Below are 26,288 nucleotides of genomic sequence, written 5' to 3' on the forward strand. Positions count from 1 at the left end.
ACGATAACAACTGTTGCTATTGTGTGCATCCCATCCTGTGCACCGTCGCGACGGTCGAGCTAACTCCCGTTTAAACTCATTCTCACCTCGATGCGGACCCCTAACTGCCATAATAAACAATCCCTTCCAAAGAACATCCATTCACTACGCACCCCCAGCCAACTCAATGTTCCTCCCCCTAACACTCTTCCACTCCACCAACAACGCCCCAGCAAAAGCCGCCGCCGCTGTACCAGCCCCGACATAAAAGCTCGTCGTCAACGCATCATTGTATGCCAAAACAACACTATCAAGCTGATCCGCACGGATAACATTGCGAATGTTTGTCGCACCTGTCCCTAGAACAAAGTAGGGATCTAGCCCGGGCACGTATTCGCGGATCTTGTCCACGAGGGTGTTGGTGAAGACGGTGTTTCCGGCTGTGATGCACAGCGCACCTCCGAGTGTCTGAGCAAAGACGATGAGTGCTGTGCCTGTGGGGATGTCGACCATCTCGCAGACTACCTGCACTGCGATTAGGGGCTGTTGTAGGCACATGCCCACGCCTATCCCTGCTAGAAGTTGGTATCCTATCCATTCGGCCTTCGCTGTGTTGACTTCAAACATGGTGATGATGCCGAAGCCAATGGCCATGAGGATCCCGCCAACGATCATGAAAGGTGTGTAGTAACCCCAAACCGTGACAGCTGCACCGGAAACAATGGCGAAACAGACGATGCCAAGGAGCATAGGGAGGTTACTGACCCCAGACATGATGGCTGACTGACCCAAAACTGCTTGGAACCATATTGGTAAGAAGTACATGGCTGTGAGGAAGCATGCTCCCGTATGGAAGGCAAACCATGCTCCCGCCCATACCGTACGCATCTTAAAGATGCGAAGAGGCACCGTGGCATTGTCCTCCATTTTGTACTGGACGAATCCAAAGATGATAAGCAAGAAAGCCGACAGCATGAGAAGCGACGTAATCTTCGAGTCGTTCCATGCGTATTCGATACCGCCCCACTGAAGAGCGAGAAGCAGACATACAGTGGCTGGTATAAAGATGCAAGTCCCGATAGGATCGAGCTGCCAGACACGAACTTGCCAAGTCGCAGGCTCAATGTCGCGCTCTGGGTCGGGAAAGAAGAAGAAGATGACAACAACAGTGACGAATCCGATGGGGAGGTTGATGTAGAAACACCACCTCCATGAAACCTTGTCGGCAAAGAGACCTCCAAGGAGAGGTCCCGCGACTGAAGAGATACCCCACATGCCACTGATAAGACCAGTGTACATCGGTCTTTTGTGAAGAGGACATGAGAAGGCGAGAATGGTGAGTGCCCCAGAAAAGATGCCAGCAGAGCCAACTCCAGATATGGCCCTTCCGACAATGAGAGTAACGCTGTCCGAGGCGATGCCACAGATGAAGCTTCCCGCCTCAAAGATGGCGATGGCAACCAAGAAAGTCCACTTGATGCTCCAGTAGGTATAGAGTTTGCCAAAGAACAGTTGTAGGGCGGCTGTTGTAAGCATGTAAGCTGAGCCATACCATCCCACGTCGTTGAGGCTCCCAAACGCATCTGTGATCTTTGGAATAGCTGTGGCAATGATGGAGTTGTCTGGGGTGTGTTAGCAAAACCCATCCTGCCTGAATGAGCCACTCACCAAGTGCCATGACAAAGACGGCCAAGCAGAGCGCCAGTGTGATTAGGGCAAGCTTCATGCCCGTTGGATACACCGTATCGTCAACCACGTTCGGAACATCTTCTCTCACACCATCTGGAGGAGGCTGCAGCTTCTCTGTGCTTTCTGTTGGAGCGGCTGATCGTGGCCGGATATCACTATACCGGACCGAGCCCATGACAGGATGAGGTCTTTTATCCGACTCGGGAACCTCATAGTCGATAGGCAGGGAACGAACGCTAAAGTGGCTTGGTGCGATAGAAGATGGTCGACTAACGCCGCTGTCGTCTCGGTTCGAGTCTCGGTTTGAAGTGAGCCATTGGTTGGCATTCCTGGCTAGCCTGGCTGTTTCCGAGTCAAAGTGAAAGTATTGAGACGATGCTTGAAGTGACGAGTATAGAGACTCTCTCGGTAGGCGGATACTAAGGCGCGACCGAGACGTCGCGGCCATCGAGTAGTCCGGGGCTGACATTATGGAAGCCATTTTGATGGGTTATCGCGCAACCAGTGCGACTCTTCTCAATGACTGGTGTCAACTCAATAGAATAGTGCTGGACCTCACGCTTCGACTTGGGATATGTCCCTTTAAGCTGCTCCATCCACGTGCCAAGTGCCGCCCTTCCAATCTTCTCTCAGCTTCTGTTGCTAAGAGGCTGCGGCACAATGTGACACAGCGGAGTCTTTTTACCTTGCTGAGTCGACCATGGTTCTCCTCGTCTCACATCGGAGCTGATTCTCACCGGACGAGATGACAGCAAGGCGGAGGCTTGCAGCAAGATCTACACTCGCAGTCGTGACCCAGCATGCCTTTTGGAGTACAAGGTGTGGCGGTCTGTGGCCTCGGTGGATGATATTGGCACCTTTGACACAGTGCCAGAGAAGAAAATATGAGGGATGGTGATGGCTTCAGCGGCATCGCTCAGCAGGTGTGCCACGGTGAGATCGTGTAGCCTACACCCACCACACAAGCCGTGCCAGGACTCCGCGGAGCCCGAAAGCCGGTGCTGTTGGGATGCATGAATCTTGTCATAATATGACTGCCGTACTTCCCATATCTCTAGGGCCGGCCAATGAGGCATTCAAACTTCCTCTTGCCCATCTGAGTAAGGAGACTCGACACCGAGATGATGAGAGACTGCGGATGATGAATACCAATGCTATCTTTTGGGGTTGGATCGCGTGAATAGAATGGGGGCTTGCTGCATCGTCTTGACTAAACGCGAAAAGCTATTGACAACAGAAAAAATGTTATCAATCTCATAGACCTCATTTGGAACAGCCTTAAGCGGACGAGGCATGCAAGGCCACGCCTTCTCCCTTGGCATCTGCTCTCTATCGACTTGGCGTTAGCCTACTATGCCACAGTAGAACCGAGGTACAAGGTCTAGAAGTTGTGTTACCTTGATCAACAAGTCCTAGTCTGCTCAGAAAGCGGCCAGGTGCAGTGGGAATGGATTCTTGTCTGATGTTTCGCAACATACCGGAGTTTGAACAAAAGCCGAGGCTGAGGAAATGGGCATCAACTCTCAACACCTCGAGCAGGGGAGTGTTATCAGGAACGGTCTGTAGAAGCTCATACAAGTCAGCTTGTAACGGGTCCGGAGGATTCTACTTCAAACCGAGTCAAAGGGCGAGGTTGCGTGTTACCATCAGCACACAAGCATCGATAAGCCGCAGTTCCGAAGGCACACAAGAAGTCAGCGATCTCAAAAGTATTTGTATTGACAAATTGGTGTACCTATTCTAGTATTCGCCACGTTCAAAACCCCAAACTTGCGTTCGACTAGTTATTACAACGATATGATCATGGGAGGGCATATCATAGACAAAGTACAGAGGCCATAACGGTGTAGGAGAAACAAAGAAATACACGACATACACACAGGAAGAATATCGTGGTCAGCATATTATGCACGGGACCACATGAAGAGGACATCGATCACGCCCCGTCTTTTGGGTGGCCCTCTGACAACGGGCTCAGTCGAGTACGAGGACTTGCTCGTTGATGCTCATCCTCGTCATCTTCAAAAGGCTTCGTGGACCCTGGCGTGAAATTGCGAGATCGCTTGTTGCCTCTTTCGACTGAAGCCTTACCCTCGGTGTTGGGAAACTCCTGTGGGCTACTCTGAGTCGATGAGGTCTGAGCACTGACAAACTTGCTCATCGAATATGACCTCCTGGTCAGGTCTGGGTGAGGACTGTTGGGGCTTCGCGCTTGAGATTGGGCGAAGGGAAGCGGGATATTGCCATTTGATGGGATGTACAGCTGCTGAGACATCTTTCTCTGATCATGATGATCCAATCCAACAGTAGTACTAGTAGACAGCGCCGACGGGATGGGGCATGTCGAATCCCGCTTGCGATTTTCCTTGCGGGACCGCATCTCAGGCGTTGAAGTACGTGTCGGTGGGGCGTGAGGTTGCAATGGTATAGGCTGACTCAAAAGGGAAGCTGTCAAGGAGAGAGCAAGGTCTTCAGGTAACACGGCATTATGCGGGAAGATTGGGAAGGGAACTGCCTGTTGTTAGTGCCATGTTTGAACGGCGAAGGGTATCATGCCTGACCTGGTTGGTTCCGCTCGGCGAGTATGGGCGTGCTGAGGGTTTTGGGTAGTACTTTGGGATCCTCGTCGTCAATAGAAAAAGCCAGAGAAGAGAATTGGGTCTCATCAGATCCGCTCCCTGAGGAATCCCGGGCCGAACCTCTGCGTTCAGTGCCGGTCGCACCCAGTTCCCAGTTGTGACTTGACTTTGACACGGCAGGAGTAAACTGTTGTGGAATATTGTTCAGCCCGAGCCCAACCTTACCAGGCCAATCAAAATATGCGTTTGTGTCATCAAACGAATCGACAATGTCGCTGCAGCCAGGGATCTCATCCGTGTTCGGCAGAGGCCCTATGTAGCTCGCCTGGGTTGGTTCCTCGACATGGTTTGTCGCCACATTAAACATAGCACTTTGAACCGTGGGCATTGTAAGCCCTGCCAGGGCCTTCTGTTGGCTATTCGTGCGGAGTCGTGGAGAGTGGGCGTGGGTTCTGACATTGTTGAACGAAAACGAAGGGACGGCCATCGACGTCGTATTCGGGGATCGCTGCCACATGGAAGGGTTCGGCCAAGCAATCCCTACGCCTTCTAGGACTTCTAGAACCCAGGTTAACGAACGAGGACCAGGTCGAAGGTGCGGACAAACCTTGGGGTGCATGCTGAAAAGAAAAGGCGACAATATTGTTGACTCTCTCCATTGGTACGGTCAGAGAATCGCGCGGAAATCCTTCACTAATGATGAGTCTGATGCGGCCGAGGGCATCACCTACGTTTCGTTGTCTTTGCTGAAGGATTTCTTGCTGAAAGACAGGAAACTTGAGCGGCTCGAGATCTCCATTCTTGGACAAATCTGTACTTGGAGTTAGTAGGTTACCTCGAGATGAATACATGATTCGTTACCAAAGCCGGTTGCAATGACATGCGGCCAATCGTACTGTCGGTTCAAAGAGGTGGAACTGCGGTTGGTAAGAACTGGAGCTACCCAAGCAAGGCTAGAAACGACGTACGCAACGAGACGCCCGTCAATGAAGAGCCTCGTCTCGAACTTGACATCATTGACATGCTTGGAGTATGATTTGGTGAATTGACTGATGGTGGGAGTATTCCATGAGTGAATCGAGATTTGAAATGGTGCTCCTGGTGCGAGGCTGGGCACAAAACAATTCACAGTCGGCAAACCAGAAATGCCGTGGATGTGTGCGAACTCTGGAAGGACGAGTTTAGATGTGACAAGCCAGGCATCAGGGAGCATCTTCTTACCTGTATCTTGAACAACTTCACAGGTGACACCGAACTCTCTAAAGGGAATGCCGCAGTCTCGTGGGAAAAGAAGGACATCCCAGTCCTCGTACCTCATCTTGACAGAAGAGGTGACCAAGAGGTGATGAAGGTGCCAAGAAAGGGCGATACTGCAAGACAATGCAGATCGAAAGAAAGGAAAGTTAGTCGTGGAGTGTGCCAGGTTACCAAGCAGAGGAGGGATGAGGATCGTGTTTTGAGAAGACCTGGGTTGTTTACTAAAGCACGAGGAGAACAGCGAGTGCTGAGGTAGTCACGAGCATGGCAAGCAGCCTGTCCCGTGACTTGAGTGCATGATGGCTTCGCAATGCTGGGAAGGAGCCAGGTGGGATGGCATGTGAATGTAGGTAGTCAGTCTATCAATGAAGAGCATCACAGGCTGAAAAGCGACGGATCCAGGCTTGTAAGCAGCCGCTTAGCTGACATAGCTTTGGAACCTTTCACAGCAATAGTATAGTATATAGGTTACCAACGTAATCCGATCTCGATATCTCAGGATGGTTCAGTCAAGGGCTTCACTTTGATCGAAACATAGATGGATCTTAAACGGAAGGAGCTTCCATTTTCAACCAGACACGGCCATTACGGCGGGGCAACATTGGCGCTGAGCACGTGGTTCTTTATTCCAGCCATACCAATGTTCGGATCGAAATGCCCAGCTTGGGCGGGCTGCCTGGTGACGGTCGCGACGGGAGAGCATTAGCTCCAGAGATGGGATCATGGGCTTCGATTCAGGAATCGACGCTATTGTTCAACAGGGTTCATCAAATCCACGCGCATCATGCAATTCGCCTTGATCCACAGTGCAATTTTCGGCTACGCGGTACTCAAACATCGGTTGATCTTGCATTGAACCCTTCCAGTCTTTCTTATGTACAAATGAGCATTTTCTACTCAAGGGTCAGCATCACCCTCCATCCGGGCCTGTTTCACTGTTAGCACATGCACAACCCACGAGCTGCTTGACCTACCCTCGTGGCTCCGGGGCCACCCAGCTCTCGCTCAAGGCCACCCTCAAACTCTCGGGGGTAGGCGGGCGAATCGGGGTAGTTTAGGTAGACCAGTCCGGTGACGCTGAAGAAGACGGCGAGAAAGGTGCCGACCATGATCAGACCAGGTCCGGTGGTGGTCCAGGTGTACTCCCAGGGAGAAAAGATACCCAGCACATCGTTATCCTCGTGGATGGGCTCGCCAAAGTTTCGTCGCTCCTGGGGATCCCACCAAGTGCCGTAGGGGTCACGGAACTGACGCTTGATTCGGGGTGGGTTGATGTAGCCGCCGTTCTGCGATATTATCCATCAGCTCCTCGGCTCGTTTTGAGCGCTTTGCCCGTCTTCACTGACCATTCCGGGATCCTCGGCCTCGGTCAGGCTGGGACCATCGGGGTACTTGGCGTCGATAACCTTCTTGTCGGTGTACGAATGGGGGAGGAAGGTTCGTCGCTGGATGGTGGGCAGTCGTCGAGCAGCCGTCATGCCGCTGCGCAGGGCCGAGGCCCGCACAATTCGTTGAGGGAGCATCTGCAGAGGGACAAAGAGTTAGCGCGACCAATTGACCATGTCTCAATGGCTTCGGAGCGACGTACCTCGGGCGAGGGGACAGTGTCGTCGGCGCCCAATTGCTCTGTGACGTGAGGTGATGGCTCTGTGTTGAAGCTGTAGCCAATCGAGGCTGTGATGATTCTCAACCGAAAAGTGGCGCCTCAGGCATCAAGGGCGCACGCCAGGCGCGTGTCGGCCCTTTTCGGTTAGCCCCAAGCCAGGTTCAGAGCGTGCGCCCTCAACTCTCCTCCAGCTCAAAAGTTTTGCTGACGACACTGGATTTTGCGACTGAATCCCACGCAGGTCGCCCGCAAGGCCTCTGATCATGTGCAAACTTTGTATGAATATCCGCTGAAGCGCTACGATTCCGTAGACATTAATTTCTCCCCCCCAAATGATAGCTTCGCAGAGAATACGCCCCCTGCGTCCCCTGGCTCCACGTTGCTACTATGCCCGAGACCGCGTCGTCGCCCGTCAACGTGCTGCCCAAGTCGGACTCTGATGCCACCAAGCCTGAGCAAGACGCGCTCGAGCCTTGCACCAACGGAGATGACGCGCCCAACGGTACGATGAACGGCCACGATGGTCATGAAGCCAAGGGAGATGCGACGTCGGCCTTGAACGGCCTCGCACATGAGCTGCCCAATGGCCACGATCATGACCATGAGCGACCAGCGAAGAGAAGACGAACAGGAGAATCGACGCCCCTCGCCACGCCCAAAAAGCCCAAGATCGAGTCGCCGCCGTGGAAGAAGATAGCTGCTGACGGCCCGACCACCTTTACTGAGAACGGTCGACGCAAATCTGGTCGCATCAACACTCTACCCCTCGAACTCCAGCCCCAAGGCAAGACTCGAATTACGAGACGATCTATCGCTGGCGCGCAGTCGAGTCCGTCGAAACCGAAACCCGAACCTCAACTGTCCAATGGAAACTCGAGAAAACTACCGAATGGCTCGCACAAGTCGACTCCCGCCACCAAAGCGCAGTCCAAGTCCACGGCCGCATCCACTCCGAAATCTTCATCCAAGAAACCCACGGCAGAAATCCGAACATATTCTCGCTCGAATCGCCGTCGAAGTCCTTCTCCCCCACCTCCTCGATCCTCAACCAGAACCCGACGATCAGCGCGCTTTAGCGATGCCAACGACAAGACACAAGACTCGAAAGCCGCGCGTGACGCTACTACCCGTTCCCCTCGAATTAAGCTACGAGTCGGTCGATCGGGCGATATCCCTCTCGTGCACCCTGATCAGGTTCGCAAGAGACCCAAGATTGGGACAAGTTTCGAAGACTTTTGGGCTCGAGGTGGGGACATCCCTGTCGAGGAGGGTGGTCTGCAGGCATCCGAAGATGGCCCCCAATACACTGATGAGATGGCTGAGAAGGATGCTCAACTCATTCTTCGAATTGAGAAAGAAGTTGAAGATGGCGGAATGCTCTCCCAGGGGCGATGCTCCATATTTCTTCCAGAGCCTGAGGAGGAACCACCTCGACAGTGGGCTCGTCAGGACCACATGGTCAAGGCCATGATGAACTTTCGCAAGCTCATGCTCGCGGAGCAACAGCGACACCGATCAACGGCCAAGAAGATAGCTGAAGCCTGTCGCGACGAGTGGCTCCGGCGTCAACCCAAGTCTGCAGAAGAAATTGAGGCCGAACAGAGGGAGATATGGATAACTCGGTACCGGACAGTGGCCAAGGTCATGTTTGGCACGTGGGAGAATGTTCGTGTCGAAGTCAATCGCCGACGATTGGTCGAATGGGAACAAGAAGAGCAGAAGAGAGTCAAGGCAGCACTCAACGAAGCCGTGAACCTGTCTGAGCAGAAACTCCAAGCGCGGCGTGCGGGATTGGATTCCGAGCAACCATCAGACGAAGAAGATGGGTTTGACGAACTCACCGACGACATGAGTTTAGCGAATGACGATGATGACGACTTGGGCCTTGCTTCGGACGAAGGCGACGATGAGGATGATGATCCAGACAGTGACATAATGTCATCTGACGATGAAGGCGAGGAGGAAGAGGAAGACACAAAGGATTTGGGTGATGAGAACTTGACCCAGGAACAGCTACGAGAAAAGTATGCCCACATTCCAGATCTCGAGCAAACGCCGGCGGATACGGAAACACCGACGAGCGGACCGAACCACGAAGATACAGATGCTGCCGATACCGCACAAGCTACCGAGAACCCGGAGTCGAGCGATGAATCCGTGGACATGGACGATGATCTGGGCTCAAGTGATATGGAAAGCAACGAGGAAGCCGAAGACGACGGGTCGGAAGAAGAGTCAGAGGAGGAGGCAGGTGGTTTGCTGGGATTGTTCTTTGGAAAATCGGAGCTCAAGAAGATCAACGACGAGGCTGGCGTGGAAACTCCAGCTGATGACGATGCCGAGATGCCCGATGCTGCGACCCAGGATACACCCGCCCCAGAAGACAATGGCGATTCGGATCCAGAAGATGAGATGTCCTTGATCCAGCTTCCGGATCTAGACCACGCTGAACATACTCAAAATGGGGAACCGGCCGCTCAAGGGACGGAGGATCAAGAAGCATCCGAGCCTACGAAGCCTGAGGGAATTCCCTCGGGTGAGAAGAAACCGAAGGATGTACCCGCAGACAGTGTCGATACCACCAACGCACCCCAGCCTACGAAGATGGTGGAAGAACCAGACCACGAAGTCACCATGACAGGCACCGACGAGAAACCTAGCGAGGAACGAGTTAAGCAACCTTACGATGTTGCAGGCCCAGAGAAACTGCCCAGCCCCGAGACCGAGCCAGTCACAAACCCCCCTAGTCCCACACACAGTCTGTCGCCTCCACCTACATCAGAAACCAAGCCTTCCGAGCTCGATACTGCATCGTCTGCGGAGGTCCCTGCTGGCAAGCCTGATGCGAGCGCATCTGCCTCACCCGAGCCTGTTGCCAATCACAAAACCGAAGTGCCCTTCCTTCTCCGTGGGACGCTGCGAGAATATCAACGCGATGGCCTTGACTGGCTGGCCGGCCTATACGCCAACAACACTAATGGCATCCTGGCCGATGAAATGGGATTGGGAAAGACGATTCAGACTATCGCCCTTCTTGCACACTTGGCTTGCCAACATGAGGTATGGGGGCCACATCTTGTCGTGGTGCCCACCAGTGTCATGCTCAATTGGGAAATGGAGTTCAAAAAGTGGTGCCCTGGCTTCAAGATTTTGGCTTACTATGGCTCACAAGAGGAGCGCAAACGCAAGCGACAAGGCTGGAACAATGACGATGTGTGGAACGTATGCATCACTTCGTACCAGCTGGTACTCCAAGATCAACAGGTGTTCAAACGGCGACGCTGGCATTACATGATTCTTGATGAGGCACACAACATCAAGAACTTCAAGTCTCAGCGCTGGCAGACTCTTCTTGGCTTCAACACACATTCCCGACTTTTACTTACTGGAACACCCCTACAGAACAATCTTACCGAGCTTTGGTCACTTCTGTTTTTCCTCATGCCGGCTGAGAATGGCGTCGGTGGGTTTGCTGACCTGCAGGAATTCCACGACTGGTTCCACAAACCGGAAACCCAGATTCTTGAGAGCGGGAGGGAGCAGATGGATGACGAGGCCAGAGCCATCATATCCAAGCTCCATAAAGTGCTTCGTCCCTATTTGCTTCGCCGTCTCAAAGCCGATGTTGAGAAGCAGATGCCTGCCAAGTACGAACACGTCGAGTTTTGCCGACTCTCCAAACGTCAACGCGAACTGTACGACGGCTTCCTCTCCCGGACAGACACCAAGGCGACGTTGGCTTCGGGCAACTACCTTTCCATCATCAACTGTTTGATGCAGCTTCGGAAAGTCTGCAACCACCCTGATCTGTTTGTCGACCGACCAATCATGACGTCGTTCCGTATGCAAAAATCCGTCGTCTCCGACTTTGACGTGGTCGAGCAAAGGGTGCAGAAGCTGCTATTGGCACCGAAGCCAATGAGCGCTGTCAATCTAGACTTCCTCAACCTCATCCCGACTCATTATGAGCACCTGACAACCACTCAAGCCGATCGGATTGCTCATTTGAGCTCGCACCGGGTGTTGATGGACCTCCGTGAAGTTCAAAGAACACGAGCGCAACAAGCGTACTCGACTCTTGACCCGTCGACGGTAGAATCTAGCATCGCTTATCTCGAGAGTGGTGCAAGATGGACCCGGTTTGAAGAGCTTCAGCACTGCGTCTACCTGAATGCACTGCGTCGACAGCAAAGGCCAATTTATGGCAAGAACCTGATTGACTTGCTCACCATTGGCACCGACAAGCGGCCCTACAAGCCACGTCCCAAGGTTCCTCGCCAAATTATGGGTTGGTTCGAGGATGAGTCGACGACCATTCAATCCATGATTCCCACCATTAATCACCGAGCGGACAGCTTCAAGACCATCATTGAGAAGTTCTCATGTGTGACCCCCGCGGTTGTCACCAGAGACATGGAGCAGTTCGTGCTTGGGCGCAACGGTGTACAGGCCTTTACAGACGAAGACCTCAAGCTATCGGCACCTGTTCGATGGGCACCTTTCCTACCCAAGGAGTCGCCACCAGATCCCTGGCATGAGGGTCGGATGAGACTCAGCATCCAGTTCCCCGACAAGCGTCTACTCCAATATGACTGCGGCAAGCTCCAGATTCTGGACAAGCTGCTGCGGAAGCTCCAGGCTGGTGGTCATCGTGCTCTCATCTTTACGCAGATGACCAAGGTTCTCGACATTCTCGAACAGTTCCTCAACATCCACGGTCACAAATACCTCCGTCTAGATGGTGCCACCAAGGTCGAACAGCGTCAGATTCTTACAGACCGGTTCAATCACGACCCTCGAATCCTCTGCTTCATCTTGTCGACGCGATCGGGTGGTCTCGGAATCAACCTCACAGGTGCTGACACGGTCATTTTTTATGATCAAGACTGGAACCCTGCCATGGACAAGCAATGTCAGGATCGATGCCATCGTATCGGTCAAACACGAGATGTGCACATCTATCGCTTGGTCAGTGAGCACACCATCGAAGCCAATATTCTTCGGAAAGCATCGCAAAAGCAGATGCTGGATGACGTGGTCATTCAGGAAGGAGAATTCACAACCGATTACTTCAACAAGATGTCGGTCAGGGATGTTCTTGGCGACAAGGTCGACTCTACCAGTGAAGGCGTGGATGCCGCTGATGCCGCCCTGGACCGAGTTCTTGGTGGTCCTGATACCAGCTCAGACCAGCGAAGGGTTGGGCGAGCACTCGAGCAAGCCGAAGACAGAGAGGATGTTGCAGCCGCTCGCGTGGCGGAGAAGGAGATCCAAGCTGACGACGCTGATTTCACCGAAAAACCCAGCAATACCGCTTCTGGGACCTCGACGGCGAGACAGGGAACACCGGCGGGCAAGTCAGTGTTGGATGGGGGATTGGATGAGGTTGACACACCCCAAGCGGAACAGATTGTGGAGTACAACGCATGGGGCGACAAGATGCGCACTATTGACGATTACATGCTGAGCATCATGGCAGAGCAGCTCAAGGGCACCAAGCTCGAGTTGCCCAAGGACAAAAAGAAGGGGAAGAAGAAGGGCAAGGACACACGCAAGCGATGAAGCGACGACCCAAAACGCATCATAATAGTCGCCGCGAGGAGTGAGCACGGCACCGCACAAAACACCTGTATATTAGCATCCATTGGGGAACCTGGCTAAAAAGGGGAGACAAAAAACAACAGCACATCGGGGGCGGCTTTTACTTGTAGACTGGGTGTTTTATAGGGGGCGGGGGGGTTCCTGGATTGTACGAACTGAACTGTAGGGGTCGATGGTGGTTCATTGCATCTATGGGAGTTTTTCGGAGTGTGAAAAGGGGACGGTTTTTGTGTCCTTGATGTGGCGCATCGGTAGACTTGTAAGAATTGGATGAGAAACACCTATCCTGCTTTCAGTTGATCGTGTTTATTTTGTTCTTGAAGTGATTTCGGACGATCTTGAGTAACACCTAGTCTTAGTCAATTTAGCACCCGTCTACCATCGCCTTGGGCACAGGAGTTATTGTTACTGTGGCAGTTGAAGTAGTAGGCTCGAGGACTCTATCATAACCGTGAAAGAAGCTAAACCGCATGAAGATTCGTGTTTTGTTTGGGTGCTGTGAGATTGAGGTGCCGTTATCCCTTCATGTTTCTTGCTGACTCTGCTCGAGGTCAGCCTGGCCAACGCATTCAACACAGCCACCGGGACCTGCAACAACAGCCATCCATGCATTCAAGAGACCTCAAACGTTCTTCCTGAATTGAACAGGGTACTGCGGGCCGAGTGCATCCGAGGTAAGAGATGACGCGCGTGGTTATCAACGGCGTTGCTGCGATGCATGCCAGATGATGCATGTTCCGATTACCCTATGATTCGTAAGCTATCGGTGTCTCTTTGCCTAATTACCTTGGCCAACGTGTGTCTGTATCGATTAAGATACGGGCTCATCAGAAAAGTTGCGCGATGGTTCTTTAATCGACACCCAACAGCGAATTGTTCAGAGCAGTTTGAGTTGTGTCATCAATGATATACATTCTGGGCATTACTTGCTATGTGGTATTATCGAGCGCGACAAGAAAAAATGACATGAAAATCCTCTCAATCTTTTATAGCATGGCCTGTAATCTCGGCTGCATCTCATCCTCCGTCCGTAACCCAAGCTCCACCTTCATCTTTACCCACGACTCTGCCGCCCTCCTCGCCATCTCCTCCGGCACCGCCGCATCCGGCTCTGCGAGTCTCCTGTTGAACACCTCAAAGCTCAGCCACCCTTCAAAGCCAAGGCCTTGGATGACTGCTCTGAGGAGTTGCTTGCAAGGGAGGTAGCCGCCGTATTGGGGTTCACCATAAAAGAGGCGCGCGTTTCGGGACCAGCTCATCCGGGCGGGTTGCTCGGGGTTGTAGAAGGGGTGGGATGTGTCTAGAGGAGCAGCGAGACGTTCGCCGTCTGCGACTTGGACGAGGAATACTTTTGTGATGTCAATGTCGGAAAGGATTCGCTTGATCGAGTCGACTGTCGCTTGTTCGCAGTCGGATGTTCTTCCGGTTGGTGACGCGGGATCGGCGTAGATTCTCCCGAGGATGTTGTAGCTGTCGAGGCATACGCCAAAGTTGGGTCGGTCTACACGTTGAACAAGATCCCAGCTCGATTCCCAAGTATCGGTTCTTGTACCCCAGCATAGTGATTCGTATGCAAAGTTGACAACTGGCTCCTGCTGCAATCCCATCTCTGCCGCCTCGACAAAATCCGCTACGATCAAGTCCATATCATCCGTAACCTCATCCTCAGAAAGGAAACTGCTCGGAAATAAGATCAAGTCGGTCCCCAAAGCATGGACCAGCTCAAACCAAAGCTGCAATTCGTCAATCCTCTTGCTATGCTGGTCCCGGTCGACGAGGCCGCCAAAGTGCATGAACGGCTGGAGGCAGATGATGGTCAGGTTCCGGGCGGCGCAGAGCTGGTGGATGGCACGGGCGGCTGCGATCTGGTCCTCGGGGGAGCCGCCGCCGGGAAAGGACTTTGAAAAGTCTACGAGGTCCTCGTAAAAGACTTCGATGCCCTGGAAACCGTATTTTTGCGCCATGTCGAGCTTGTGTGGGAGGGAGTGGCCGGCGAAGCAGCGTCCTAGGGACATTGTGCATATGCTGGGCTTTTGTGCCATGATGAAGATGTGATGTTGATGCTGAAAACAAAGAGAATCAATCGATGTGGATGTTGACTTGGGTGATGATGGACTTTGACGATGGAGCTGAGCTTTGGAGGATGGTATATAGAGACTGAAACTTGCTATGATGAAACTGTCTAGGAATCACCGAAGAGAAACAGCTACCTCTGATGCAGTGGCAACATGATTTATCAACCACGAGGGAAGCTCCCCTGATGGAGAGTCCCATCGAGATAACCTCCTCCAACCGCCAATAGCCATTGGTCCCCCTGTCAGAGGTATGGTAGATTGGCGGAATTGGCGTCATTGGCACTGTCACGAGGCGGAACCAACCGTCGAATATGCCATGAGTTAAACAGTTTTCCGCCCATCTTCCATGATGCATCATGGGTAATCTTGGGTGGTGGTGGTGTAGGATCCGGCTGGTTAAGTCTTTACCCGGTGTGGGGAAAAACTCAACCTATCGGCAATGCCTTGTTCCCCCAGGAGAGGGAGGGAGGGAAACGCAGGTTCCGGGCCTGTACCCGGTGGAAAAATCCTTGCGCCTTTCTCGGCTCGGCATTTCTATCGTGGGGGAGAAGAGATCTCGCATGAACTTGGACCGAGTTTCTCAGATCTCTGATGACCATTCCCTGCCTTTCTTGCCTTCCTAGTGGACACTACTTGAAGAGAGCTGAGTCCTAGCGTTGGCTCAGAGAAAACAAACCCCAGATTCTCCTACTAGTCTTTTCTCAATATGTCTGTCCAAGAAGTGTCTTATCCCTCTGGGGACTCGCTCGCCTCGTGCGAAGTTTCACGGCTTCAACGCCACGGATACCTCTTTGGGAAGAAGCTGGCCAATTCCCTTTCACCCTTTCTTCACAATGTCATCTATCAAGATCTTGGCCTGCGATGGGGTCAGGTCCGACTCGACTCGGCGGATATTCCCTCCTTCTTGAAGCTTGCCCAACACCCCGACTTTTACGGTGAGTTATTTTGTTCACTCAGACATTGAGGAGTAATGCTAATAAGATTCAAGGCGCTTCGGTAACAATGCCCAACAAGGTCGCCATCATCCCCTACTTGGATGAGCTGACTGAAGAGTGCCGCGACGTCGGTGCTTGCAACACACTTTTCCTCCGGGAACAAGACGGCCGCCGCATCTTCTGCGGCGCCAACACCGACGTCATCGGCATTCGCGACGCCTTCTACCAAAATATCGCTGACCCAGACGGCGTGTTCCACGAGAAGCCCGCCCTCGTGGTCGGCGGTGGCGGCGCAGCCCGCAGCGCCATCTACGCCCTGCGCAAGTGGATGAAGGTCAAGGCCATCTACCTCGTCAACCGCGACGAGTCAGAGGTTGAAGCCGTCATCAAGGACTGTGCGGAGCGCGGCTACGGCGATGACCTTGTTCACGTGAAAACGGTCTCGCAAGCCCTGGACCTCGAAAGCCCCGGCGCCATCGTGGCGTGCGTGCCAGACTTTGAGCCCCAAACAGCAGAGGAGATTCTCGCACGACGCATTACCGAGACATTTTTGGAAAAGGAGCGCAAGGGTGCCATTTTGGAGATGTGCTACAACCCTACACCGTTTACGCGGTTGGGTGCGCTGTCCGAGGAGAATGGGTGGCAGGTTATTCTTGGTACTGAGGCGTTGATCTGGCAGGGTCTGGAGCAGGATAAGTACTGGACTGGAAGGCCGATAGAGGAGCTTCCGAGGGAAAAGGTTCAGTTGGCCATTGCGGAAAAGGTTGCTCATAGGGCTCAGGAGTCGAAGCTGTGAGCGATGCACATTGCCCCAGGGGATAGACAGGTAATATTGGGGTTACGAACAGCATGATAATAGCGTGTGTAGAACTCAGAAATAAGAACGGTTCACATCTTGTCCAAGTAGTCAAATTCGAAGTATAGTCTGGATATCAACCACCTATAGGCGCTCTAGTGTGATCGGTTCCTCGGTTTACAGCAGAGGTTGAACTGTGACGTACCTTGGACATATTTAAACACAGCCTGCATGTTTTAACGCGCAGTATCCTCTCCTTGAATGTTAGCAAATAACTGCCTCTATCTTCTTCGCTGTATCTACCTAGTGATTGAAAGCCATCTAAATCAGTCTAAAGTAGAACAAAGAATCCAGTGACGCCAAAGAGAATCAAGGTGGCTAAGATGGCTCAGTCGAGGCTGTGAGGGTTTCATTACCTGAAAGGATATAGGTAGATGTACTGGGAAAATGGGGTTACAATGGTATGTGCCGAAGAGAAGAGTGTTCAGGATTCAAGCTATGATGTGTTGATAATGTGTTTGTTATGGTTGAAGCCCGGCCCTCGACGGGATAAGTGAGCCAGAAGACCGTTCAGGATTCAAATCCAGTTCAAGAATCAACAGCGAGCACAGTTTGGATTGCTAGTCACCACGGCGAAGAAGGCTCTACTATCTGTTTTCATTAAAAAGTAATAGCAATGCAACCGAGTTCCTCTATTTTCGACTCTTTCCGTGTTCCACATCAATTCCTTTTCGCTTTCTCAGTGCTCTTTTAATCCGTGTAAATCGAGCGGTCGATCTTCCCTTCTCAGCCTCTTCACCTGTCTCCTTTTCTAGAATTTCGAGGGTTGCTAAAAGACCCCTGATCTCCCTCTTCCAGACGTAGATAGCTGCCGATCCAAGGAATATCAATGGTACGAGAACTAAACCATGAGTTAGTACGGGGTTCTTGTAGATATCGAAAAGCGAATAAAAGCTTACAGATAACATAGAAAGCCCAGGCAGGGGTGTCCATGAAAGATGCGACGTCCAGCGCAAAGAGAGAGGTGAGAAATGAGAGAGGGAGCTGTAAGTATGTTTAGTGAACGATGGCCTTTCCCCCGTATCCCGGACGACAAGGTCAACTTACAAACCAGACTGTGACAAGGGTAAATACCAATACTATTTTCCCTTGCTTCACAGCCTGTTCTCCTTGTTTCACAGACTCCTCGCCCTGCTTGACAGACTCTTTCCCCTGCCTCACGGATTCGCTTGCCTGCCAATTAGCAATCTGTGCCTGGAAACTGGCGATGTCACTCTCCCGGAGCGTGAGTGGAGTCTTGACCTATCAGCCAACAGTCAGCATTCGCGGTAGTGTGAAAAGGCCGAGAGTTAACGAACGGCTTCCTGAGTCTGGTTGGAAAATTTGTCCAATTCATCGAGGTCTCTTAAGAGATAATAGCTTGAAAGCTCTTCTTTGGCGCCGCTTCCAGCCATGGTTGACTGGACTTTCCGCTGAAACTTTGCAATCGACTTCAGGATGTTGAGTTCGTCGCGGATGTCTTTGATCTGGCACAGTTGCACTGCCACCGTATTGAGAGCATCCTGGAGACCCTCCATTATCTCGGATGTGTGGTGAGAGTCAGGGCCCGTTTCTGGTTCTCTTGCATAGCCATGGCGGCCGTATGACAAACTGAACAAGCTTGACTCTTTTCTCGCCTATGAAGAAAATTAGCTTGGATCAAGCTGCTGGGGGGATCCGGCAGTACGGACGATCTCATTGATGGAGTCCGAGAAGATTTGATGGATCGATCGCTCCTCTTTGTGTTTCCCGTCCTCAGTACCGCTCTGATTCACCCTGCCCGTGTTTCCTTGAGGCTGGTCCTGTGTGGTTGTGCCGTCTGTTTGGAGCCTTTGGTCCTCATTTCGTTTCACGTTTTGGCGCCTTCGCTTCCTCTCGTAGGTACCAATGCAATAGTCGACAATTACCCTGCTCATTTCAGTGGCAGAGGTTGGTCCTAGTCGGCGACTTCCATTCTCGACTTGCCTCTGAAGATGCCCCAAAATGTCTGTCACGAGATTGTCGCGAATATCGTCGGTTGCGCAGGAGGTTGAAGTAATTAACCACTCTATGAAACGGTTTAGCAAGCAATTAGGGCGTGGTTAAAGGTTAAAGGAAACATACTATCGTCGATAGTCCAGATCCAGAGCTGGCTAACTCGCAACAAAGGCCAGAATCTTTCCTTCTCCATGTCTACTCCTCGCCGCAGATACTTTGTGACGACCTGATCTTTGTTGCGCGTGTTTCGGTCCTCGACAGAGTCCTTGTCTGATGCAAACTGATAATAGAACTCGTCTAGGGTTGTGGGTTGGTGAATCACCGAGTTTTTGTATGCGTTGAAGAGTCCTTGGCGCGCAGTTATCTCGTCTTGGACCTTTTTCTCGAGGTCTGAAGGGCTTTCTGTGCCCGTCATCTGCTCGCCACTCTCGTTCTGGTGGTATGTTGAGAAATACAGATAGGGCATCTCAACTGGTATGAGAATGTGAAAGACTGAGACAATTTAAGGAATGAATACTGACATAGATTGCCGACACGGCAAAGGATTTGCCTTTCTCTGCGCCGCCATGATCCGTGTCGACTGCCTGCTCGCTGTTTTGATCTTCTTCCGGTTCTCGCCCTGGAGTAGTAGAAGTGTCTTCTGGGGAAATGCTTTGCTCTCCCCCTTGATAGTCTTCGCTGCTGGGCTTTTCTCGCTCCTTGTTGTGCCGCGAGCGGTTGCCTGCTTGAGTAGATCCTCGCCCACGGGCATCTTTCAACTCATTCTCGTCTTCTGGCTGTTGTCTAGTCGCATTTTCTGTCTCTTTGAAAACATACCGGGGCCTCATGAACCTTGAAGTGGATGTTCTGTCTGGGATTTCGATCCAGCTGCTTCGCAAAAAGGAGGCCACCTTTTCGGCCTCGCTCTTTCCACACCCTTCTCCTTTTAGTATCTTCTTTGCCGTGTCCTGCAGCACAAATAAAATCAGCATATGTGTCACTCTCATAGTCTAGAAAGGTTCTCCTGAGTAAACAGGTCCTCACCTCCATCCAAACCATCTGCTCTTGGTTAGCGTGAAGTCTTGAATGTGTGAAACTCGGGCAAGAACATACGTTGGTTGATGGTAAATGTATCCAAGTGAACTGAGCCCTGGCCTTGGTGTTTTCCCGGAGCTCTTCGGAGGTTTGCGATGCGTGTTCGGAAGACACGTTGGGCGTATACTCGAATTGCTTGAGCCTTTTGGCAATGTCTTGCATGTGTGCCATCGAGTCGTCATCATACAGGACTTCCTGTATCGTTCGAAACTTGACAAAGGTACTCTGGATGATTGCTGCACGGAACCCGTCCAAGCTCGATTTCATGCTCTTCTCTGGCCTCGACAAGTCCAACGGTTTGGTGGGTTTTTTTGCCTTCTCTGGGTAGAGGTAGTCCAGGATGTCCTCCATATCTCTCAAGACTTGGGCATCTTTGCCTGAATCGGCTCCGCTCGCCGGGCCACGCTCTCCCTTTCGTCTCTTCTCTTCCGCCAAGGGTGTCGAAGATTGTCGCACTTCTTCCTTTAATGCTTTGACCAATTTCTGGCCATTCTCGATGCTCTTATCGACCTTGTCGTCCTCGCTGACTCTCCTTTCCACGCCTAATGTTCGAAGGTAGGTCAGGAGTACCCGTGGCATGCGTGCATAAATCGCCCACTCAACTATCGCCCATTGCCCGCGCTTGGAATCTTGGCGAATCTCTGCAGCAAACTTCTTCTGGAAAAGTTTCAGAGCAACCGGATGTCGCTCTAAGCGGTATACGGCCCAGCAAAGCGGTTCCTCAATTGATTCGCCTTCAACGAGGCGATCAACCAGTGAGTCTAGCAAGGGCCTGAAAGCAAGTTTCGGGCCCTTCTCATCCTCGTCAAATGCAACGTCGAATGCAGTCTCTCCATCCTTGTCTAGGTGCAAAAGTCTTTTGATAGACATCGACTTGATCAGTTTCAATGCCACATCTCTGTAAAGCTGTGCCTCTGTTTCCATGCAGTACCCTAAGGAGGCCATTGCATAGTGCAGTGCAGTCTGGTCGTCCTCGTCGGTGACATTGACGTCTGGGTTCATCTTAAGAAGGTGTTCAATGGGGGCAATTGACTCTTTGAGGTTTCCAGTACATAGTTGCATTAGGGGCGTTGTGCCATGATTGTCTGGCATATTGACAACATCCCGTTCGGTCGAATTCTTTTCCAGATGACTTAGTAACTTGGCAATGGTGCTGTACAGACCTAGCAAGATCGCCGTCATCAAGGGTGTCCATCCGTCTGAGTCCTTGATGCGGAGGCTTGCTCCTCCTTCCAAAAGGGCATCAACCACATCTTCGTGCCTGTAGTAGATAGCCTTGTTGAGCGGAGTCCAGTGTGCGCCGCCGACGGTCTCATTGATGACGAATCCTTTGGCACCAAGCAACTTACGCACCACTGAGACTCCAAAGCCACGGATGACGGCTGAATGAACGGGATAAATGTCAGACGCATCCTTGTGCTCGGGATCGGAGCCCTTCTCTAGCAACACCTCCACCAGTTGTTGGTCTCCGTAGTCGCAGGCCACGTGCAATGGTAACTCTCCGCTGCCATTCTCGATATTTACTTTGGCCCCGGCTGCGAGGAGTTGACGTGCCATCTTGTTGAAGCCTTTCCGAATAGCCATGTGGAGCGCCGTCTCCTGATCTTCTGGGGAGCGGACATCGAGGAAGTCCTTCCATTGATCCAACTGCCTTTGGAGCTCGTGCAAGCCATCATCGTCATCATCTGTCCGCTCTACTAGCTCATGCAGTGGTGTCAATTTCCAGTCCTCGGAAAGGCCACTATCATTTCGGGCGCCATCTTCGGCCATCTCGTGGTGGCCAGCCGGCTCCTCAACCTTCGTGTACCAAGAGACGATTCGCTCATCTGCGGTCTCATCTGCGGTCAACGAGGGCTCATCTTTGATCTTGGTAGCGTGGCTGTCTGTTGTTGTTTCTGGGTTCTTTCTGGTTTGACCGCCATCCGGATCATCGCTTTCGGACTGGCCAGCACGTGGATTCACCGAAGAGTGAGACATGTGTGTTGTGACGAGCAAGAGGATATTCAATGGGGCGGATCATGAGAGAGGGTTTAGTGTAGTCTTGCTTGTGGGCTTTTTTCCGTTCGTGGTTTGGGGGGTAAGATCAGGCTGCTCATGCAAGCTATATACCCAGGTAGTCTACCTAGGAAGAGAGACCAGGGAAGCAGGCCGAACTATTTTTACTAATTCAGACTGCCCTGCAAGAAGTTTCAGCTGACTTCCCATTACGATCGAAAGTGCAGACGCCATCCGAGAAGCGAGTCTGACCTGCGTTTTGTTATCTCTTCCCTCCTTTTTCTGCGTTGGTAATGGCTTACCTATTGGGAAAACTCGGAGCAGCTGAACTTGCGGTACAGCCTGATTTCGGCTTTACGCGACGTGACTGGTCTGGGTTTGCACTTAAACGCCCTGAGATGTGATATGTGCAGAGCTGAGAATGAACCCTGTCGTCTGTACCCATGTAGCCCCCTCACCCCCTTCTATGTTCCCGCCTCGATGTTCGCAACTGGTGTTTGAACAACGAGCCTGCGTGGCGGATGGCTTGCTCCCCCACCCTATCGGCACTTGATCAAAGAGGGGTTAATAGCTGCTTTGGCTCGGCAGGTAGGGTGCATAACTGTGCTACGGCGAGGACAGGTTGAGCCGCGCCTAAGACGAGGCTGGGCTGCCCTGCCTAAAAGCAATGATGCTACACGCCGACACTACCCTTCTAGAACACCATAGTCTAGATACTTGGCCTCATTGGAAACCATATAGATTCGAATCGAAGTCTTCTTAGATAACCTTGTCAAGTATATCTGCTATTTTGTCACAACTAGATAGGATTTCGAGGAGACTTCGAAACCTCAGGAACTACTCTTCCAACAGATCACGTACGATCTCCTCTAGATTTCCTTCCCTCCATATGGTGTAGTGGCTATCTTCTGGAAACTCCTTGTACACGGATCCCTCCAACCTATTAGCCATGTATTTCCCCATCACCGGCGTCGTACTCTTATCTCTTCCGCCATACCAAAGCTTGATGGAGGGAAACACCACATCCTCCAGCTTGAACCCCCAAGGTCGCCAGTGAAGTTCCATGCCTTTGGCGTGTGCCCAAGCCCCTTGAATCCACGCCTGACGGAGAGAGCTGACAGACATTTTCAACACACTTTCCTGCATCATGAACTCAAGATCTTTTCCCGTGAAACTTGCTTCAAACTCGCCGCGGAGCCGGGTTGTTAGCGCAGTCATGTCCTCTTGCTGTGCAAGCGGTACGTATTCTGACTCGTAGTATTCCTTGAACTCGTCTGGATAATCTCGCCATGCCTCCAGAGCTTTTCGTTGGGTTTCAACCATGGTGTCAAACCCACATTCTAAAGGCCCAATGCCCGCGCAGATGCCAACACCCTTCAACTTTGACGACCCAAGATCTTTTGCGCATGCCAACGTGAAACCTGTCCCTCCGCTTGTGCCAATGATGTAATAGCGGGGAAGATCCAGGTGCTTGGCGAGAGCGTCGATGTCGGCAGGATAGTCGAGAACCTGTTGAGAATCGTATCGTGTTGAGAGGCCTACTCCTGGGCGGTCCGGGCCGATCCATCGGATATTGAGATCCTGGGCGATACGGGATTCAAGTGGCCCGGTGATGGTGACTCCAGAGTCGGGATGCCCGTGAATGTACATGATTGGCGTTCCGGTGGCAGGGCCGGATGTGTGGTAGCCGAGTTTGCGCCCTGAGGAGAGGATGAGGGTCTCACCGGCAGCCGTAGATGAGGCTCCAGTGCTAAGACTTCTCAATGAGCTTGGGAAGCGTTGGTGAATCATGGGCAGATGTGGTTTCCGGATCACCCGGGACAGGCTTTGAGTAAGGTTACGCATCGTGATAGCGGGCCTGTAGACCGGACAAGGCAATCAGCAAAAGTTAGTGGAGTTAGAATCGAGCTTGTAAGACGGTAGTTGTGGTCATGGGTTGTTTATGAATGAAGAAATCTTTGCAGGGAGGCTGTGCAATACCCCACAGCCATCCCGGGACAGGACCAGGATCGACGTCAGCTTACTCGATCGTCAATGCTTTAATGCCTTGAATATTTGGTAATTTGGCTCTGGCATGCCTGAGAAGAACTCCTCAGCCTCTATAGGTTTGGAATGTGGGCGTAATCTAATCGGGAGGATGAAACTTTTATCGTGGATTGGAGTTGTGTACCTAGATATACCTAGGCTAGTACTACTTGAAGAGGGATAGAGTTTCTGTCTTAAGCATGTGCTTTCATTAAGTCTATAAGTTGATCATCTAATGGGGTATTCATCTATCGTTCTTCCTCTCAACTATTAAGACAAAACTCTGAAAAGGGGTAAGCGCGAAGGGGCATGTCGAGATCCTGACCCTACACATGTTTCCGTATCTCCGTTGCAATGTTGTACATGCTCTTGGGCCACCAATCCTCCTTCTTTTCTTGAAATTGACCAAGCCAATCTTGATTGCCCATGCAAGACATGACTCGGCCCAGCTCCCAAGCTCCGATGCCGCCAATCCACCAGACTCCATCGAGCAGCATCACAAGAACGAGCCAGTGGGCAAAGATGTCTATAGCGAGCTGAGACACGCTATTGATTTCTTGCATCCCAAGACTAGGATCAAGGCAAGGTTCGATCTGACCGTTGGGGACTAGATCAAGACTTGTCTGGACGAGGCTGAGATATTCTGCCGGAACTCGGTTCAAGAACCACATGATGGTTCTTCTCCATGGCTTGGAAGGAGAGGAATAAGTCACACGGCTGAGATACTTCCTCAACCACGGAGAAACTCCAGAGACTTGGCCGAACGGAGGAGAGTCTGGGAGGGAATAGGGCGAGGTTTCCGAGTTGGGGTGAAACACCTCGTTCATGATGTCGCTGAGAACATCCAGAGACATCAAACAAGCATGGATGTCATTACTCCATGATTCGGTCTGTTGTGGAAGGATACCATCCCCGTTGAGCATCTCTTCCCAAGATGCCATGTCGGCAATGGGCTCGATCATGTGCGCTCTGGCACGTAGCTTTTCGAGCGCGTTTCCTGATGTAGCTGCTATTATGGGGAGAAGAAGGTCTCTTGTTTGCCTGCTGGGTCCGTCCTCGGCCAAGGCGGTCTCGGTGGCGAAAGATTGGTGGGTGAAACTAGGTGTTGGAAGATTCTCAGCCCAGTTTGTCGAAGATTCGGCGCCTTGTTTCGAGCTAGGCAGTCCAGTATATGCTGAATGGGCTGCTCGGATAAGGGACATCCACTGCCATTCAGTAGAGCCGGAGTCAGAGCATGACTCGTCATCTTGGGCGGAAAACTGGGCAAGTCGTATCCGGACGCAGCGGCTGGCGGAGGCATAGAGAACCATCAATGGTGCATTCGCAACTATGTGATCGTAATGGTCCGCGTAGGGAATATCGGCCTGTGTCTGACGTAGTGACTCCCTGTGGTGCTCATCCGCAAGAGTCAAGAGCTTTTGAAGTTGATCTTGGTCGGGCTGTCGAGTGCCAGACTGCACAATCATGTCGTTACACTTGCATACAGCTGCGAGTGCGAGTATTGAGCTCATTACAGGCTTGCTGCGGAAGGCGAGGTTGGGGAAGCCAACTTGTAGCGCGTACAAGTCCTGGCTGTCAAAAGCAAGAGATCGAGCCGTGTGTGAGAGGTAGTGGCTCAGCAGTTCGAGCTCTGTCGCGTCGAGAGTACTTGTTTGTTGCGCGTTGGCTTGTAGCAATTCCACGTCCACATTGATGCTTGGAGGAGCTGGAGACAAACTCGGAGAAACGCTTGATGTCGAGCCCAAGGTGACAGTCGAGTGCGCGTAGTTAGGGCTAGGAATGGTCAGGCTCTGAAGCTGGCTCCAGGCACTGCCAGCAGGCGACGGAGAGGAGTCCAAATTCCGCACCACCTTGGCAGGTCGGGCATATTCACAAGGGAGGTTTCGGTCCACGCATCGCGAGCACTGCGGTCTGCGCTCATCGCACTACTCCAATCAGCTCAATGCTCGAGATGCTGCAGAGAGCAATGGTTACCTTTTTTCTGCCCTGTTTACATCTCACGCAGCCATGTCGTGACTTTGTGTGGCTTCGTCGAGACCTGACGCTAGAGGCGGAGCCCCTTTCTGAGGCCGTGTGCGGCGAGAGTTGATCGGACTTCGACATTGTATAGAGTACCTGGTGAGCTGCACCTGCTTCAACAGCGAGTACACGATAAACGAGATGTAATTCGGCCTTTATATCACCTTGACATTTGTCACAGCAAATGTTCTGGTGATGATGACCAGGGGTTGCTCAGACGACTCCGCCTCGACCTAAGCTCCGCCCCCCGAACAGAATTTGGAATTCACTGTGGGTCTGTGATGTGACCACTCACGTCGCCGGCTCAGCCACAAGGATTACGGATTGTGGTTCATTAGCGCTGGAGAGCATAAGATGAGATAACGTCATCATCGTGAGGCGGGCCGCACAAATAAGCTTATTTGAAAGCTGGAATTCCAAATAATTAAGAGGCAGGAGAGAAGCCGGGTATTCGGCTGTCGGTGTGAGTCAGGAGGCTTCAGGAACCTTTGTTTGGGTTGTTTGGTTGGCTGACACTTTCATCAACGTTACCACTCAGAGTTGGCCAATGAGGTGCGCCCTTTGGATGGGTAGACATCACTCTCTGTGTAACGTCGGAGGTAATTGTTCTTATCCCCATCTTGAGACTTGAGCATTCCAACA

The 26,288-nt window shown here is 52.0% G+C and overlaps 9 protein-coding genes across 9 annotated transcripts; 2 read left to right on the plus strand and 7 right to left on the minus strand.

The window, feature by feature from the left end:
* Positions 1 to 144: 144 nt before the first annotated feature.
* On the minus strand, positions 145 to 2,149 carry NCS57_00207800 (MFS domain-containing protein; the record flags this gene model as incomplete). Its single annotated transcript, XM_053052116.1, has 2 exons — positions 145 to 1,601; positions 1,648 to 2,149. 2 exons carry the CDS (start codon positions 2,147 to 2,149, stop codon positions 145 to 147), a joined length of 1,959 nt encoding a protein of 652 aa, XP_052917362.1.
* A 1,455-nt stretch (positions 2,150 to 3,604) lies between these two features.
* On the minus strand, positions 3,605 to 5,565 carry NCS57_00207900 (uncharacterized protein; the record flags this gene model as incomplete). Its single annotated transcript, XM_053052117.1, has 6 exons — positions 3,605 to 4,179; positions 4,230 to 4,805; positions 4,855 to 5,058; positions 5,109 to 5,164; positions 5,216 to 5,414; positions 5,469 to 5,565. The coding sequence occupies 6 exons, from the start codon at positions 5,563 to 5,565 to the stop codon at positions 3,605 to 3,607; spliced, it is 1,707 nt and encodes a 568-aa protein (XP_052917363.1).
* An 836-nt stretch (positions 5,566 to 6,401) lies between these two features.
* NCS57_00208000 (uncharacterized protein) lies at positions 6,402 to 7,375 on the minus strand (the record flags this gene model as incomplete). Its single annotated transcript, XM_053052118.1, has 5 exons — positions 6,402 to 6,431; positions 6,479 to 6,790; positions 6,851 to 7,027; positions 7,093 to 7,178; positions 7,348 to 7,375. 5 exons carry the CDS (start codon positions 7,373 to 7,375, stop codon positions 6,402 to 6,404), a joined length of 633 nt encoding a protein of 210 aa, XP_052917364.1.
* Positions 7,376 to 7,497: 122 nt separating this feature from the next.
* NCS57_00208100 (Helicase SWR1) lies at positions 7,498 to 12,672 on the plus strand (the record flags this gene model as incomplete). Its single annotated transcript, XM_053052119.1, has 1 exon — positions 7,498 to 12,672. One exon carries the CDS (start codon positions 7,498 to 7,500, stop codon positions 12,670 to 12,672), a length of 5,175 nt encoding a protein of 1,724 aa, XP_052917365.1.
* Positions 12,673 to 13,697: 1,025 nt separating this feature from the next.
* NCS57_00208200 (AP-endonuc-2 domain-containing protein) lies at positions 13,698 to 14,753 on the minus strand (the record flags this gene model as incomplete). The annotated part of the gene is made up of 1 exon (XM_053052120.1): positions 13,698 to 14,753. The coding sequence occupies one exon, from the start codon at positions 14,751 to 14,753 to the stop codon at positions 13,698 to 13,700; it is 1,056 nt and encodes a 351-aa protein (XP_052917366.1).
* A 739-nt stretch (positions 14,754 to 15,492) lies between these two features.
* Positions 15,493 to 16,517, plus strand: NCS57_00208300 (Shikimate-dh-N domain-containing protein; the record flags this gene model as incomplete). Its single annotated transcript, XM_053052121.1, has 2 exons — positions 15,493 to 15,721; positions 15,775 to 16,517. 2 exons carry the CDS (start codon positions 15,493 to 15,495, stop codon positions 16,515 to 16,517), a joined length of 972 nt encoding a protein of 323 aa, XP_052917367.1.
* Positions 16,518 to 17,209: 692 nt separating this feature from the next.
* Positions 17,210 to 21,584, minus strand: NCS57_00208400 (uncharacterized protein; the record flags this gene model as incomplete). Its single annotated transcript, XM_053052122.1, has 9 exons — positions 17,210 to 17,418; positions 17,477 to 17,561; positions 17,625 to 17,819; positions 17,876 to 18,193; positions 18,248 to 18,603; positions 18,660 to 19,004; positions 19,051 to 19,480; positions 19,557 to 19,571; positions 19,626 to 21,584. 9 exons carry the CDS (start codon positions 21,582 to 21,584, stop codon positions 17,210 to 17,212), a joined length of 3,912 nt encoding a protein of 1,303 aa, XP_052917368.1.
* Positions 21,585 to 22,439: 855 nt separating this feature from the next.
* Positions 22,440 to 23,447, minus strand: NCS57_00208500 (AB hydrolase-1 domain-containing protein; the record flags this gene model as incomplete). Its single annotated transcript, XM_053052123.1, has 1 exon — positions 22,440 to 23,447. One exon carries the CDS (start codon positions 23,445 to 23,447, stop codon positions 22,440 to 22,442), a length of 1,008 nt encoding a protein of 335 aa, XP_052917369.1.
* A 506-nt stretch (positions 23,448 to 23,953) lies between these two features.
* Positions 23,954 to 25,805, minus strand: NCS57_00208600 (Zn(2)-C6 fungal-type domain-containing protein; the record flags this gene model as incomplete). Its single annotated transcript, XM_053052124.1, has 2 exons — positions 25,602 to 25,805; positions 23,954 to 25,552 (listed from the first exon to the last, which is right to left on the minus strand). The coding sequence occupies exons 1-2, from the start codon at positions 25,728 to 25,730 to the stop codon at positions 23,954 to 23,956; spliced, it is 1,728 nt and encodes a 575-aa protein (XP_052917370.1). The 5' UTR covers positions 25,731 to 25,805.
* Positions 25,806 to 26,288: the final 483 nt, after the last annotated feature.

This window comes from Fusarium keratoplasticum, chromosome 2 (assembly GCF_025433545.1).
Source record: "Fusarium keratoplasticum isolate Fu6.1 chromosome 2, whole genome shotgun sequence".
Taxonomy (NCBI): domain Eukaryota; kingdom Fungi; phylum Ascomycota; class Sordariomycetes; order Hypocreales; family Nectriaceae; genus Fusarium; species Fusarium keratoplasticum.